Source organism: Quercus lobata, chromosome 2, assembly GCF_001633185.2.
Source record: "Quercus lobata isolate SW786 chromosome 2, ValleyOak3.0 Primary Assembly, whole genome shotgun sequence".
Taxonomy (NCBI): domain Eukaryota; kingdom Viridiplantae; phylum Streptophyta; class Magnoliopsida; order Fagales; family Fagaceae; genus Quercus; species Quercus lobata.
The window spans coordinates 75,254,180-75,271,484 of record NC_044905.1 but is presented as its reverse complement, the minus strand read 5'-3'; the positions used below and the strand labels follow the sequence as shown (position 1 = coordinate 75,271,484).

Sequence of the window (17,305 nt, the reverse complement as noted above, 5' to 3'; positions counted from 1 at the left end):
ATTAACCTTCCAAGCCAACCGCATGTCACCTAAGGAGAAAATTTGAGGAAGAACAACCACTAGCCACTACTCCCACTGCTTTGCCGTTGCTCACACTCACTAATATAAATGTATAATCACTCTCCCTCCATATCTCTCTCTTCTATGGATAAATGGACATGGATCCATTACTGTTGCGCGTGGAATTATTTACCCCAAGTGTGTGGTTTGTAGGAGGCTATATATAAGCTAATAGTAAAACTGTGGAATGTCAACCACAAGTTACTAACAACAATAAATGTTTTTATTAAATTTGAATATAAATATTATTGTATTAAAAACGGTATCTTGTCTGCCACTATATATTGTCAATTTAACATATTAAGCAAAGTATAGACAAATTGACAAATTTGAAATTTCGAACTCAATTATATATATATATATATATATATATATATATTTAATACTACTTTTTAACTTATTCATGGTATTACACAGTTAGTTAACAGTTTTATACACTTTTAACTTCTCCTTCTTTTTTTCCAAGTATGATTTTTAGTTATTGTAGACTGTTTATTAGAATTTTTTGTTGTTGTCAGCTATAAGTTAACATTGTGTATCACCTGTGCATATAGTTATGTCGTGATAGTTTATAAAGTTATTTTGTCTTTTGGAACTAATTAGTTTTTCAAAAATAAATACAAATATTTTAGAAGTCAATTGCTAGTGATGCAACATTACCTACCTTTAATGAAGATATCTCAATTTATGAAAATCCTCAACCAAAATTTTTCATAGAGTTCTTTTTATTATGAAAGAAGATTTTATAAGGGACTCTATAATTTTGAACATTAAAAGAGAGATTGCAACTAAATTCTGTACAAAGTCCATCATATATGATTTATTGGAAATTAAAACAATAATTGAATTCCATTTTAATAGATAATTTAGTTTAAATGTACTAAGAAACAATTTTTTTTTATGTCTTTTCTTTTGTTGATTCTTTGTTTATATATATTCAATAGACATTAATTAGGTTAGATTCGCATGAAATTTTTTTTATTCATGTTTGGCCCCCCTTGACTTCGAATCCTAGTTCCGTTCCTGCATGTAAGACATTTGCACTTAATAATATATTAAGCTATATATATGTGGGGGCAACATCGATCAATCAGTTTTGAGTGTTTTCTGTAACTTATTTGTAATTGCGAAGTCACACACATATACAGAGACTTAAAACACAAGCTCTATGGTGCAAGACATGAGAGAATTGATTATTGAGTTGTAAATTTTTTTTTTCTATTCCTAAAGAAACATATCCAAAGTATACATATAGAAACAATTACTACTACTACTAATTGTAACGCACAACTACAGAAATTTTTCACAATAAAGGCAGTATATATCTACTCGTTCAAACATTTCTTGAAACATATACACAAACAACTTTCACATGCAAGCACGGCTTCTACTATATCCACGCAGTTATAAAAACCCATATTCATTTAATGCAGAAAGGAACAAAAATACATAAACTTATATATTTCTTGAAATTGAAAGATTAATCCATAAACTTAAATCTAACTCAGCTCATTATTTGGTGTTAACGGTGAAAGAACTTACCAGCCCAGAAGCCTTGTAACGGTGAAAGAACCAGTCGACGAAGCTTGAAACCAGAAAGAACCCACTGTGTTCTTCTAAGGGAAAAAGAGAGAGTTTTATAGAGAGAATGTATCAAGAAATTAATGAAGAAATTCTGTATTTCATTGATTAACAAAGCTAGAATACGAAGACTTATATATATCAAAGAGTAAAACAAGCCTAACTACCAACTGCTACTAATAGACCTAAAACTAACTCTTACACGTGAGTACACAGCAATAACTAACACTCCCAGGTGCAATCACTTACAGAAATAAATTTATAATACGACATGTCGCATTCCATATTGTGAAACAAAAATGACTTGGCGTTCGAGCTTTGATCAGAAAATTTTGCAATCACAGTCAGAAACAGAAATCTTCTCCTAACACTCAAAATATCTTCACAATTTGATCAAATAGCGGAAGAGGGAGGGGTTTTTTTTTTTGGCGGGAAAAGAGATGCGGAATTACCGATTTACGCGATGAACTGTGTGAAACGGATAGTTGTGGTGGGGCCGAGTAGAAGTAAGTGGAATCTTCTTCTGTACCCTTCAACTTACTTAGAATTATAGATCCTACCCTAGAGTTAAGTGATTTTCAATGTTAAAACATGTTGGCAAATTTATTTTTTTTTGGGTAAATACATTTTAAACTCATAGTTAACGGTTGCTATCAAATTAAACCTCACTTTTTATTTAATAAAATTCAATGTATTGATATTTAAGGTCAGTTTGAGAATAATTTATTTAGTTTTTGCTAAAGATAATAATATAATAGAAAAAATGCTAAAAGAAAATAGAAAGTAAAGAGAAGGTTATATGAGACCCACAAATAATACTTATGTTCAAAAAAGAAAACCAACTTACTATGTAAAATAATGTAAGTGGGCACAGAAACACTAACAAATACTAATAGTTTGCTCTTGAAACAATAGTACATTGGCCACAAATAATTAAGAGTAAAATATTATTTTGGTTTCTAAACTTTACTGAAAGTTTGTTTTTCGTCCTTAAATTTTAAAAAGTTCTTTTATCATCTCTAAACTTAGTAAAGAGTTTTTTGAATGATATAGAGACAAAAATAAGGATAAAAAAGAACTTTTTCAATAGTTTAGGGGTAAAAAATAAACTTTTAGTAAAATTTAAGGACATAAATAAAACATTTTCAATAGTTTAGGGACGAAATATGAATTTTTCAATAATTTAGGAATGAAAAATAAACTTCTTAAAATTTAGGGATGAAAAATAAACGTTTGTTAAAGTTTAGGGATCAAAATAATATTTTACCCAATAATCAACAATGTCACCTGGGCAACATGAAATAAGTTGAATAAACTAAAAGCTAGCTTTTTAGTTGTTCCCAAATGCAGCCTTAATTAAGGTGAATGAGTGCATTTGAACCCTAGTCAAGCCTCTATCAAGGTTGGTAAAACTTGACCAAGAGTGAGATTTAGATATGAAATAGCTAAATTCACAGATTTGATGCCAAGTCAAACGAAATGGGCACATTTTGACCTCAGTTAACCCTCCATCCAACTTGAGCAAAGTTAGTCGAACTTAGATAATTTTGATTAATCCTATTATTGGAATAAAAAATTGAAACAAATTGATGATTTTTCTATACAATGATTGGATTCATTTCTTTCGATTTAAGGGCCCCCAAGTATTGGTTTAGAGAAGAGAAAAACTCTTTTTAAGGGTCTTCGGGATGTATAGAAAAATTATAGGATGATCAAAATGGGATGATAATAGTCATCGCTATCAGAGAGAGGCCTATGGCTATGGGTTACTAGGTTTATTAAACAGCCAATATTCCGTTTTCCACTTCTTAATTGCATTTATTTATTTAGGTAATATTCCGTTTGATTGTTACTATTTATTTGTTATTAGTCATGAATTCTGGTCCACTAAAGTTAGAAGGGTTTTTTTTTGAGAAACAAACACACAAACAGAGGGGAGAGGGAAGTTAGAAGGGTTTTTTTGTTGAATGTATTGGCAGAAAAATTAGAATTAAACATCTTCCATTTCATAAACCCTCCTAATTTTGGTTAAACCAGAAAAATAGTACCGGGTGTTTTATGTTGATAGATTTTACTACCAAGGCTAACTGATCAAACTTGGTTCCATGAATTTGCTGATCAAATTTATGGTTTCCTATAGCTGTTGATGTCTTGCACATGTACATTGTAATTTAAATGCAAGCTAAGTAGATGAAATTGAGGATGAGGAGGATTCCATGCTCTTCTTTTTCTTTTTTTGTCATATTTTGTTGAAGAAGTCATTCTATCTTATGTTTAGCATTCATAATTTTATGGACAAATGAGTGCATGAAGAGTTGAAGACAGTGGGATTGCTTCTTCACATAAGGAATTTATGCTGGATTTGCTTGCTATAATCAACCTGCAAATACCACTTAAAAAAACCAAATCAATGCTCCAAAAATACGCATTACTTACAAAGAAAGTTAATTTTGAGAATAGCTTTTCAACATCTACTAATTTGCTATACACAACCTATAATTACAGGATGCACAGTTAAAAGAAATTATAATGAACTCTACAAATCATAAATATATCTCATATCAACTAAACCTGTATTGTGACATCCAGCAGATAAAGCTAAAACAAAAGATCACATAACTACTCAATTTTTGTTTAAGGTGAGAGAGAGAAGTCATGAAAGAATGACATACACTGTATTATTCATGAAGCAAAAGGCAGTAAAAGTTGTTTACAAAGAGTACTACATGTTTTTGAGCTCAATGGCTATGTCAGAGAACTTACAATAAAGCCCTCTCACCATATAAAGTATGGGTTGTGACTGTCTATTCATTATTTGGCTGTTTAGAGAGGTTGATCTCCTTTGCAAAAATGCGGAAGCCCTAAGTAGCAGGGCCTCCCTTTTCTCCTTAACTATAATAATTCTATGTGCCAGAATTATATACATTCTCTATACGTACATGATATGTGGATATTGGCTCGAAAGGACCATTCACATGCTTGCCTTTCAGGTACCTGTATGTCCTTCTGAGTTTGGGGGAACGGCTCCCTGTCTCTCAGAAGCTTGCACTCCATATAGCGTTCTCATCCTCGCCACAGTGCTGGTGAACATCCATGATTCTCTCAACAGACTTGCAAATCCCATTACATTTCCGATCAAATGAAGCAGCACAGATGTTGCCTGCCTGTATCTTCCACTCACAATCTGCAGGAACAATTACATCATCAGGACCAAATGCATGAGCCTATAGGAAAATCCATGCAAGCAGCACTTCATTTTTTTTAAAATCTATCTTCATTCTTCTGAAAAATAAAAATCTCTCAGCACCATACAGCTGATGGAGGTTGTACTATAACAGACTAAGTTCTTGGTCTATGTAGCTAATGGTTTTAACCTCTTGAAAGACCATGGAGCATATGCTAATCAGGTCATCTAAATCATTTGAATTAAAAATCATTTGTAACAAAAGGGACCAGAGAGGTCCATAATATATAGTGGACCAAAATCAATTCAACTAGCATTTGGATTCTGGACCAACAGTTAGGCCAAAATGCCAACCTTCGCATAATTGTTCTTTTCCTTCAATTGGAATACAAATACTGGCTACAATATATTCATGTTTTAAATTAAGACACAGAGGAAGGGAAGAAACAATGACCCATATGAATACTAAACATTGTCATCTTAGAAAATTGGGAGCAATGGTGATAACAGAGACATATTTGTGAAGAAAGCAGTGTACCATATCTCTCTCACTTCTTGTTATGGGCAGACAAGCTTAGAGACTGATTAAATTTAATAAATTTAGCTTGTTGAATGAAACTAAAACTGTAAGAGGAGGATTGAATAATTTATTTCTCAATTTATTAACTTAAAGGGGTATGTGGTAATGCAACTAAATAAATGAATATATTGAACAAATATAGAGTAATATTACCTAAGGGAAAATCCAGTTTTATTTATTTATTTTAAACATCTTAATTCTTAATAAAATAAAGGTCTTACATTAAGGTTTTACTGGGACTAGATGACAAATACAGAAATTTTAAATAGTTTGTTTAAATATTTTTATACTACATGCAACAAAGTGTATTCCCCATCAAGTGCTTTATGTATTTATTTCTAAACAATAACCAGCTATCGGTCTTAGAGCTTCAATAACTTGTTGATCCAGGTTTAAAGGCAGAAACACTGATATATTCCCGTTCCCTAAAAGATGAATTGTAACTTCACATACTATATAACATATTTAGACATCAAAACTTTCATTTGTGGCTTAACATTGACTAAGTTGCTTTTAATTCAAGACATGATATTCAAAAAACAAAAAAGTGGTGGTAAAACCATAAAAAGAAAAACCAAAAGTAATTAAAACAACAAAATAAAAGTTTAAATTACCAGGTGGGGTACCACAACAGAGACTCCTATCATCCACATGCTCCACATCTAAACCAATTAACCAAGTTCCCAACGAAACATCCTCATTGGCATATTTGTGCAGTATAGGCCTGAGATCATTTCAAACAAAATTACCATCCAATGATTTAAGGCCATTCTACAGGCCAGCTTAAAATTTTCTGATATATAGCAATAGACATTTAACAAATGAAGATGAAGGAGGAACACAAAGTCCTTAAACTTGGAAGTGTGCATGGCAATGGAACCAGAACCTCTTGGTTCCATTAAAACTGTGATATCTTAATACATCTATAGCCCATTCAATCACAAGTTTGAGCTTTCTTTTAAACCAAAAGGTAAAGACACTGCAAACTTACTGGTTTGTCGATATATACATAGCCAAGTCTTTTGAGATGGCATATAATTGTCCTGTAGCATGTAGAAAATACTTGTTTCCCATCTCACCAAATTTCCAATACTCTGGTTCACGGTATTTCATTCCCCTGTTCCAAAGAAAGGATGCAAAGAAAACCAGATTTTTACAAATATCTATATATTCTGCTAATTCAGGGGGAAAAAAAGGATAAATTGGCTTACTTTCGAGCATGGACAAGACCAGACTTCATGCAGCCAATGTAAACCCGAGGTTTCATACGGTGTCTAGCTAGAGTTGTTCCTAGCATAGCTGCAGTAAGTTTAAAGGTAAATAAACTCAAATGAGACAAAGGATCAAATGTAATAACAAGAGTCATGTTACCTAAAATATATTCCTATTCTCACAAGTATACCCCAAGATAGAGCCAATCCTATGGTTCAATAGAAGCCTCTAAGAGAAACTTTTGAACTAATTCACTCAAAAACTTATAACAATCACAATCAAGTTTCCAATATGGTGGTAATTTGAAATGTTTCTAACATGGTGTAACAAATTTGAAAGGAGTAAGTAATTTAAGAAAACAATTCTGTTACGTGACACATTAGGCATGCCGTATGGTTAATATTGAAGTTGTGCTCATCAAAATGAACAATCCATTCAACCAGCCAACCATACCAATCTATAATGTAACTTCATTAATGAACTTCTTAACCAATGGGATAAAATGCCAATTCTTAAATGCAATATATAGATCATAGATGCTTGGAATTCCACTACTATCAATCACTCAATTTTCAACAGAAAATGCTTGCTTTCTTATAATATCTTTTTGCAAGTAATACTTATCACATAGAGAGCCAAAACAACAATGTTACAACTTACAACCATCTAGTGGACCACGGAAATATTCTCCAATGCACATAGCCATATAAACATATTATTTAGGTATGATATGTTTGTTGGACTTTTTTCTTTTGAAAAGTCCTGTTCAACTATTGTATCATAGCATCACGTCTGATCCAGTTTGGTAACATCACATGGATTCTTATTGCTTTATGATAAAGATAGGCTTGTGCTGTTATAATGAAACAATCACTTACGCGAAATGCAGTGTCATATGTATTCTATTACTAATGCCAGAATCAGTCACATATAAAGCACACACATACACACCCAAGAACCATAGCTGTATCACTTTAGTAGAATCAGAATACTCATAAAAAGAGGGTGGGGGAACTAGATCCTAAAACTCAAATACTAAAATAAATTTAAGATATATTGCAAAAGAAAATGCAAGGAGAAGGAAGAAATGAAGGGAAAAAATGGAACTAACATTACCTAAATTTACATGAATATCATCATCAACTTTAATGTAAAATTCTGCATCCCACAACGCAACAGCAGTTGAAAAATAAGTCTTAGTCTTGCCTGATAATTCCAGGTAGGCCTCAACATGGTCCTGCTTTCACAATATGACCAAACAAATTAGATCCTATTAATATTTCTTTTCAGTCTATCTTCACACTAACAAAAATTTTAAAGGTAACTGGGAGTTTCACAGGCAGATTGAGATAACAGCTTAAAAGGGGTAAGACGAAAAGCTCACTAGGCGCAAGAAGTCTCCATGCAACATCTCTTCTGAGTCAATTTCTTTGTCAAGTATACCACCAGATGTCGAACTAATGACAAAAGGCCAATTAATAAGCAACCAAATAATTTATGCTAATTTATTCAGAGCACCACCTTAAAAGAAAATTGTGCTACTGAAAAGATCATAAGTTCATGCAGACAATTTATTTGCTAAGGTCACAAACTCCATTTCTTATTAATGAAACAGAATATATAGCACATGTGCTAAAAGAATATATACAAGCAGTAAGTGTGGTAATGATTGATAGTAGCTGTGAAGACATACGAAAATCACCTGCGACCTATAACAAAGCGAATCACTATACCCTTCTCTTCCTCTAATTTCATTCTCTTCTCACCTAATAATGTTTAATCCATGAGAACCATCACAGATGAGATATGACAAATAACTGAAACAATTCATAAAAGATTCTTAAATTGAGAGAGAGAGAAAAAGAGAGAGGGAGAGAAGGTAAAAGAGAAATATGGAGTCAAGTTAATGCACCTTGTGGCATCCAAGTAGCACGAACAGACTCCCTTCGCTTGCGGCTACTAAAAGCTGTATTGATTCCTACAACCATAAAGTATTTTCTTTTCACATTTGTTTCAACATTCTTCATGTTTCGCGACGTCGGAAAGTCATGCATTATAGATTCATGTGCTGCCCTAGAAGCTGTTAATTCCGTCTCCAAATTTGTTATTGTCTTATCCAAGACCCTGCATGTCATATACAATGATAAGGTTTTCATTTAGGTCACTCGTGAGGAATATAAGTGAAATCCAGTCTAAACAGGCATCAGAATAGAGTATAAATATCAAGCTGGGTCCTTGAAACTTACCCCACACTGTTATTTCCTTTATGCTGTACAACCTTCTGCTAAAACCAAGAAAGTTAGAGAAAATTTCATTACAAACATGTAACAAAGCAAGTGATTTACATTAAGAAGCAAAATTAAAGCTAAAGATAACAAAGCACACTTAATGCTAAGATTGGAAGGAATAATGATTGCAAGAAGCAACTAGAATGATTTTGAGAAGCAGCAAGAGTGAGACTTGCAATATTTTGGTCAATCATATCTGGAACCATAATTTGTATGCACATTATTACTGAAGTAGGTGACTTTTGAAAACTCAGGTACCAGAGGCCCTTTTCACTAATCCATACCCAACCCCCTTCTCCCAAAACTAAAAAAATTAAAAATTAAAATTAGTTGTCAAATCTGGATTCCAAAAGAAATTATTTTCCTAGGAGGACTTGAATACAAGCCTATACTTTCTTTCAGGATATTGACAATTTCTGAGTCAGAGCTGTACATTTGAAGAAAACTACCTTCTCATGTGAAACAATAATAAATATCAATAGCCAAAGAAGTGGAGAATGATATGGCTCATTATTAGTAGTTTGGTACATTTACTTACAAGTTTTGGATAATTCTCAGATTTTAAGTTTATACGGGCATCTTCGAGTTTAGAAGTTATTGCAATATCATTAGCTTCAGGCACCGTCCACATCCTGATACATAATTTTTCGATTAATATGACATGCATATGCTAACAAGCAGCTGCCTTGACATGTAACGTAAATAATAAGCTCATTACTGATTGATAAGGAAACCTGGTTTTACAGCATAAAATCAATGTGGCCTAAAGTAATGATATAGAAATGTAAAATAATAAGCTTAAGAAGCAGTATTAGATAATCTTTCAGTGAGAATTAAGGGGGAAAATATAATTTTGAATATCAAGTGTTCATCATATAGACGTAAAATGTCAAGTACCTCCAGTTCACCCCCTCCGAATATCTGGCCTAGTTGGGTTGAGTTTCACAAGTCATAGTAATTAAAACCATATAAAACAGGTAATTTTAAAAATAAATAAATAAATCTTTATTATTTACAGTAGCTTCACTCAGCCAAATAAAATGAAAGAAGACTGATAAGGAAGATCAACTTTGGACAATTTAGCTAAATCTCATCCAAGGCAAGACTCTTATAAGCTCATAGTAGAAGGAAGGGTTAAGTCACAATTTAAAAAGTATATAATATTTTGATGGAGTTTGACAAAAAAACACCAGAACAAGAAAAAGAACATCTTTACCTATTGCATAAATCTAAACCTCTTTTGGAGTAATTACATGAAACATTAAAAGAGCAAAAATGAAAAGTGAAAGTCACGTAGCACTTTGTTAATAAAATGACAAAGAATGATAGATACAAACAAAACTAGTGCAAAGGGACTAAAGGAGAGAATTGTCCCTAATGTGAGTCCAAAAAACACAAATTCAAAAACCACATCAGAAAGCGCACATACCCTTTTGAACTAGATAACATTAGTTCAATTCAAACCCTTCTCGATGAAATGCAACAATCATTCAATTCACAAGAACAGCCATTAATAACCGGCTAAACACAAACTATCTGATAAATTACCACTAGTCCAAAAGCTCAAATTGTAATGAAACTATGAATTTAACCATTTAATCATCAAACATGCCCTCACGTGTCCTGACTCCCCTTGATAAGCAGGGCTTAATACGTTGGACTTCCAACTTTTAAAATGGAAAATAGAGTGGAGACAAGTTTCGAACACAAGACATACCATGGTAAATTTCCACTAGTCCCAAAAGCTTAAATTGTGGTAAATTTCCACTAGTCCCAAAAGCTTAAACTGTTAGGAAAGGCTTAACTATTAACAACCTCTTCATATTTATTTCACAGAGTCTCACCTAATGGCTAATTCTATAAGTTTATTGATACTCACCAGGCAAAAACGCATAATTCAATTAAACCAACCACTTTAGGGACTAAAAACTGAAAATTAAGAAAAAGTAACAGAAACCCAATTGAGAAAACATACATACCTGTTAATGAAAACCAATCCAGCACAGAAGCAGCCTAAGCACACCAAAAGGACCAAGTTAATAGACTTAGCATACACTCCTATTCCCATTCCTCTACTCTTCATAGACATGTTGTTATAGCTTTAGTGTCAGTCCCAATATAAGTTAAAAATATATATAAATAGAGAGAGCCAAAACCAAATAGACCGGATATAATATGAACTTTGTTTCACTGAATACACACTCTCTCCCTCCTCTTTAGAGGTGAGAGAGGTGAATACAGACGAGGCCTGAGGGTGTTCTATACAACATTTAATATCCCAATTTATAGAAACATCCTATAGCTCCATGTATAAATGCATGAAACTTACAGAGTGTTTAAATAAAACAATCATAACTGTTGCGTGTAAAGAAGCTAACGGTTGGGTTTAGACAGCATACAAGAGAGAAGAGAAGAGAAACTAGATTTATTTTTGGTAACATTGTTGCCGTTTGGACTAGGAAACGGTCGTTTTTAGGTTCTCGGCTTGGATCAATGAAATATGTGTGTGTATCAACTAGCAAATAAATAGCAGCGGTTTGCTACCAAAAAAATAAAATAAAATAAATGATAACAAACAAATAAAGTATTGTATACTATTTGGGACCCACATGTGATACAATTCATAATTAGGTATTAGACCATAAGTTCCCTTAATTAAATTCAACCATGTAGCAAAATTTACCAATATCTTGATAATATATATATATATATATATATATATATATATATTGATAGATCATATATAATTGAATTGAAATTTATTAGAAAATTATTATTATTTTTTTAATTTTTTTAACGCTAAATATATGGTAGCTTTTTTTATGGTATTTAATTTTTTTTTTTTTGAATATTATATAGTTCTGATTTTTTAATGGCCAACATTTTTAAGTTTATATTTTGACCCCCATAGATAAAACCACAATGTATTTATAACTTTGTTGCAAATATTTTCAATAATAATTCCATAATAAATGGGGTTTAGCACTGCACTAGATTTCATCGGTACCATCCAATTGAATCCAATTCAATTGTTTGTTTATTCAATTTCAATGAGTTAATTTTCAATTTCAATCAACTCATTTTCAAAATCTCAGGTGGATCAATAAAAGTCTTGAGAAAGTCTTTCATTTGACTATCATTATAGACAATATCATCCATATTATTTATCGAATTCGAACCATAACTCTATTTCTATTTACGATTCATTTTTTTCTATCTTATTGGTGCCCTTATCTCATTTCTTTATACATTCTGGAACTAACCTCTAAAAAATAAAACACAAAATTAGCAATAAGGTTGCATGCCAATCACTTCTTCCAAATCTCACAGAAGTATGAGTTTTTTGCATTGAGGATGTCCTTTATTTGGGAGTTTCTAAAATAATTAAATGAAATGGAATTGGTAGATTATAAATGAATGGATGAAATATGATGTATTTTTTTCTAGTGTATTTAAGAGTTTATAAAAGATGGAAATGCATTCGGGAACCAACCTCTTAAAGATATTAAAAAAAAAAGATTAGATGTAAGGCTAGCTACTAATTATTTCTCCCTAACTTCACAATAGTGGGAGTTTTGTTCACTCAAATGTCTTATATCTATTTGGGAGTTTATGAAAGAATGAAATAATATGAGATTAGTAAATTATAATTTATAAATGAATGATTGTATATGATGTATTTTATTTTGTGCGGGTTCATAAAAGATGGAATGAAAATGAAAGAGATATAATTATTTTTACTAATATATCATTAACTTTTTTTTTTCTCCCTATCAAAGATAAATTTGGAATTTCTAACTTCATTTCAAGAATAAGTGTTCTCCTCTCCTCTTCTTGTGATGAATGTTTAGGAGGGAATGTAGTTCCATCATAATTTTCACATTCATTTTTACTATACTCCCGAAGAGTTTAATAAAAATGGTTTATTTAATTTTATTTTTTATAGGAGAAAGGGTCTGTTTGGTTGCAGTGAAAGAGGAAAGGAAGAAAAAATGAAAAGAAGATGGAGAGGTGTTATCTCACCTGTTTGGTATAAATTATAGAAGAAAACATAAGGAAAAGAAAGAAGGATGAATGAGCCTTCTTTCCGCAAGCACACAAAACTTGTTTTCTCAAATATGTAGAGAAATAAGAGGAGAAAACCCGCCCGCTAGGAAAAGAAGACAAATTTAAGATTTCTTCTTATATAAAATAGACAAACTTACACCCCTTTTAGCTAAACATGCAATTGGCATTGTTGGTTTTTTCAGTTTGGATGGAAGCAAGTCCTTGTTTCTTAGAACAGGCTCTTCATCTTGATGTATTCTCTTTTTCTAATTAATGAAGTTTCTGCCTTTCTATTAAATATATATATATATATATATATATATTGGGGGGGAGAAAATAGAATAAATATAAAAATAATTTAAATGGGATACATTCACTTTTACACAAAATCATGTGAGCTAATTTAGCTAATTATATATATAAATATATATATATATATATATATTCTCTTATATAAAATTAGAAGATTACTTAACTATACTATTAATAACAGGATTCTTTGTTTGGGTTTCATCTTTTTGCATACTAAAATATCCTCGTACAAAATCTTAAACTCTAAAAAATAAGCATATTTTTTATTTAAATAATTTTAAATTTAAAAACACAAACCGATTTAAAAAGTAATTTACTATTTTTTTTTAAAAAAATTATAAGTTTTAGGCTTTCAAACTTTTATCAACTCTTACGTACATAAATATCCTAAAAATTAGAACATTATCTTTATCTCACTTTTAAATATTATTTCACTAAACCCAAAATAAAAAATAAAAAAGTTCCTCATTTCACTTTTAAACATTATTTCACTAAACCAAAAAAAAAAAAAAGTCCTATTGCACATGCAAAGTGCATGTGATGAGTCTAGTCTATCTATACTATTGATAACAAGATTTCTTGTATTAAAAAAAAAAAAAATTCCCTATTTGGGTTTTATCATTTTGCGTACTAAAATATCCTCATACAAATTCTTAAACTCTTTAAAATACCCATAACTTTTAGTTGAATAATTTTAAATTTAAAAACACAAAATGGTTGTTGAGGTCCAAAAAATCACAATGTTGAACCAAGGCCCAAAACAACACAAATGATCGAAGTCCAAGAAAATAAAGCATTTGGGCCTCCAATAAAGAAAAAACAAGGAAGAGAGGTTCAAACCAATTAAGGGTCCATAAGGAGGGACCCAAATCCATGAATGGGCAAGTTTCGGACCTCATGAAACAAAGGAAAGAAAAAGCCTGGCCCAACCCTCAAAGGTTTAAAAAATTGTTGGAGAGCCCAGGAAAAGAACTGGATTAGGATACTTGGGAATTCCCAGGAGCTTGGGATCCTCGGGACATGCAGCAAACCCAAGTTGGGATCAAAACAGTTCAAGGGGATATACCAAGAAACACAAGGAACTAGAACAGATATGTCCCTATCAGCCACTCAATGATGCAGAAAAGGAATCAGAAAGCTTGAGAATCAACAACTCATGAGTAAGGGTCTGGTACCTCAGGGAACTCAAGAAGAAGAACCATGAAGGAAGGTGGTTAGGGATCTTTCAGCTTGACAAAACGAAATCAACTCACTAGGGAAAAATGACAAAAGGAAAAGCAGCCAAAAGGTGGGTTTGAAAAAGTGGAATCTAAAAGGCTTGGAGAAGAAAAAAACAAAGGTCAGCCTTTTAGGACTCCCTAGAACGGGAAAGTCAACTATAGGATTTTTGAAGAAGAACTCAAAAGAATAAAATAATGAAGAATGAGGAAGGGATCAGCCACCAATGTTGCAGACATAACATTGGTTTTGGTACTTATGAAAGCAAATGAAGGGAATCAATAGTACCCCAGAAACCCTAGGATGGCACTATAAAAGGGTAAGCAGCCAATAGTGAAGGACATTCAGCCACAGTCAATTGAAGTAAAAAATACTTGAGAAAACTCTGTCAGAATTCAAAAAAGGGAGAAAGTGGAGGGTAAATAGCGTCTAGGATCCTCAAATAACTACTAGAAAACACACTTGGATCTAAAGGAATTTAAATTTCGCAAGTCTTAGAGGCCTAAAGAATAATCTAAGTCTGTAATTTTTGAACTTATTTGGACCTTGTAACACGTCCTAGTGAGCATGATGTATCACAAAACATAAGAAAATAATGAGACATTCCATATTATATTGAGGATCCCTAACGTTTCATTTTACTTTTTCTTGCTCATATATCATTCTTTACTGTTCCTTGCTATTCAATACGTATATGCTTGTTGTATGTTAGTATGTATGTATTGTAGGATCAGTGCTTTGTGCACCACTTAGTTCGAAATCAGCTCAATTTAGTTGCGGTAAACCAAACCCAGTCCCTTAAAGCATAAAGTATCAGACCTAGGATCTCTGTTCTTTAACTTGGGCCTGTGTGCTGTTTTTTTTTTTTTTTTTAAAAGAACCCACACAATGGTTAAAAGAGTAATTTATTATTTTTAAACAAGTTCCTTAGTTTTAGGTTTTCAAACTTTTATCAAGATCCTAAAAATTATAACACCATCTTTATCTCACTTTTAAACATTATTTCACTAAATCCAAAATAAAAAAGAGTCTTACTGCAGCACAAAGCACATGTGATTAGTCTAGTACTACTAATAACAGGATTCTTCATTTGGGTTTCATCATTTTGTGTACCAAAATACCCTCAAAGTTATATGTTTAAAAAGTTTAAATAATAAGGTTAGATATGTAAAAATACTAATTTAAACACTCCTAAATTTTAGATAGTTACCATATCCCTTAAAATTAGGCATTTCCATCTCTCCTTATTCCTTCTAAACATCAAGCCAGTTACAAAAATCAAACATAAAACAAATGTCTCTCTTCCTTTGTTTAATCTTAAAAAAAAAAAAAAAAAATCTCATTCTTTTTTCTCTCAAAAGGAGTAGTCATTTCCTACAAGGTAATTCTTTTAGTGTTTTTTTTTAATCGTTTTATTGCTCATATGATTTTTAGTTATGTAATAGTTATGTAATAATGACATACTAATTAATTTATATACACTATCTTTTTTCTTTTTTTATATATATATATAATTCAATATTTCTCTGAAACAAACAAAGTAAAGTCATATTTATTTTTCATTTTTTTTTCTATAATTTTTACCCATTACACAAGAAGAAGAAGAAAAATGGTTTCTTCCCCCTTATCATCTCGATATTATTCATCTATCAATTTTACGATCATCTCTCTCTCTCTTTCTCTCTCTATAGATATATATATATATATATATAACGAATAACGAATAGTATCTTTCGAATTAAGATCTTTTTTTTTTTTTTTGAAAAGAAATACCTCAAACTTTCATTGAAAAAATTAGCCATAATTGGCAAGAAGAACATTAAAAAGATGTGGTGGAACACCCTCCATCCACATAAAAATATCACTAACATGTCTTGCATATTTAGCTAGGAAGTGAACTATAGAATTACCTATTCTACGAGTATGAGAAAAAAAAAAAGTTAAAGGCATCTATAGTATTCTTTAAAGAAGAGAGTAGGTGACCAAAAGAAACAAAGGAGTCCTCGTTGCATTGTAGAGCTTTGATAACAACTTTCGAATCTCCCTCGAGAATAATACAAGAAAAACCACAATCATGAGCAAAGAGGATAGCTTTGGCAGCTACTAAAGCTTCAACATCATCTGTGCAGGAGGGTAATTTGATATTCTTGGATAGAGAGGCTAAGACCTCTCTTTGGTTTCTTTTGGATTGAGATCTTGTTCAAGGTATTGCACAAATGCAACTCCTTTCATTCCCCCTCACATTTTTTTTAATAACTTTTTCATCTTTTTATTTAGACAAAATTATTAAAGGAATGTGATTAAAAGCTAACTTTCCAAATTTTAATCTCAACTCTTGGAAGATATTGTACACTGTGCACACTAGATCTCAATCCAAACTCCATTATTAAATTTGTTTTATTTATTTATTTATTACAATTTGCTTTTTTGAAGTTCTGAGTGGTGAATAATCACTTTCACATGGACCCATTACTAACATCACTTTTATTTTCTACCATTTATAATGTGTCATTTTATCAAGTTATGGAAATGTGCTATCTCAACAAGTCGTGAAAAAAGTTGTGCTACTTTTTTCTTAACATGATTCCAAAACCTTCCACTCTCCACTGCTAATTCTCACCATTAACTATATAGTCAAAATAAATTTCATAATTATTGGTAGAAGAAGCCAATATAAATTTGTCAATTTAATTATTGTGAAAAATATTGTGACATTACTCAACTAGTTATACCCTCCCAACCTTTTTGAGTTATTCTAGAATCACGACTAAGTTTACACACATTTTCATAATTATCCTATATGGTAGACTATAATTAGTTATC

General features: G+C 31.6%; 1 protein-coding gene across 4 annotated transcripts; it reads right to left on the bottom strand.

The window, feature by feature from the left end:
• Nucleotides 1-3,625: 3,625 nt before the first annotated feature.
• On the bottom strand, nt 3,626-11,406 carry LOC115976616 (probable beta-1,3-galactosyltransferase 2). Of its 4 annotated transcripts, none has more exons than XM_031098028.1 (12): nt 10,885-11,406; nt 9,444-9,537; nt 8,864-8,901; nt 8,530-8,741; nt 8,320-8,383; nt 8,002-8,074; nt 7,734-7,854; nt 6,617-6,704; nt 6,397-6,522; nt 6,020-6,129; nt 4,636-4,825; nt 3,626-4,033 (listed from the first exon to the last, which is right to left on the bottom strand). In XM_031098028.1, the coding sequence occupies exons 1-11, from the start codon at nt 10,992-10,994 to the stop codon at nt 4,677-4,679; spliced, it is 1,185 nt and encodes a 394-aa protein (XP_030953888.1). In that variant the 5' UTR covers nt 10,995-11,406; the 3' UTR covers nt 3,626-4,033; nt 4,636-4,676. The 4 variants fall into 4 exon arrangements, with proteins under 4 accessions (XP_030953888.1, XP_030953887.1, XP_030953886.1 ...); XM_031098027.1 differs by having other exon boundaries at nt 3,626-4,021; nt 10,885-11,405; XM_031098026.1 differs by lacking the exon at nt 3,626-4,033 and having other exon boundaries at nt 4,258-4,825; nt 10,885-11,405.
• Nucleotides 11,407-17,305: the final 5,899 nt, after the last annotated feature.

What these genes read in the sequence shown, in the direction of transcription:
- LOC115976616 (XM_031098028.1), bottom strand. Translation starts at nt 10,994, where the DNA reads ATGTCTATGAAGAGTAGAGGAATGGGAATAGGAGTGTATGCTAAGTCT. An exon ending in GGATTGGTTTTCATTAACAG is followed by an intron (nt 9,538 to 10,884) that starts GTATGTATGTTT and finishes ATTATGTATCAG; the next exon opens with GATGTGGACGGTGCCTGAAG. An exon ending in ATGGAGACTTCTTGCGCCTA is followed by an intron (nt 7,855 to 8,001) that starts GTGAGCTTTTCG and finishes TTGTGAAAGCAG; the next exon opens with GACCATGTTGAGGCCTACCT.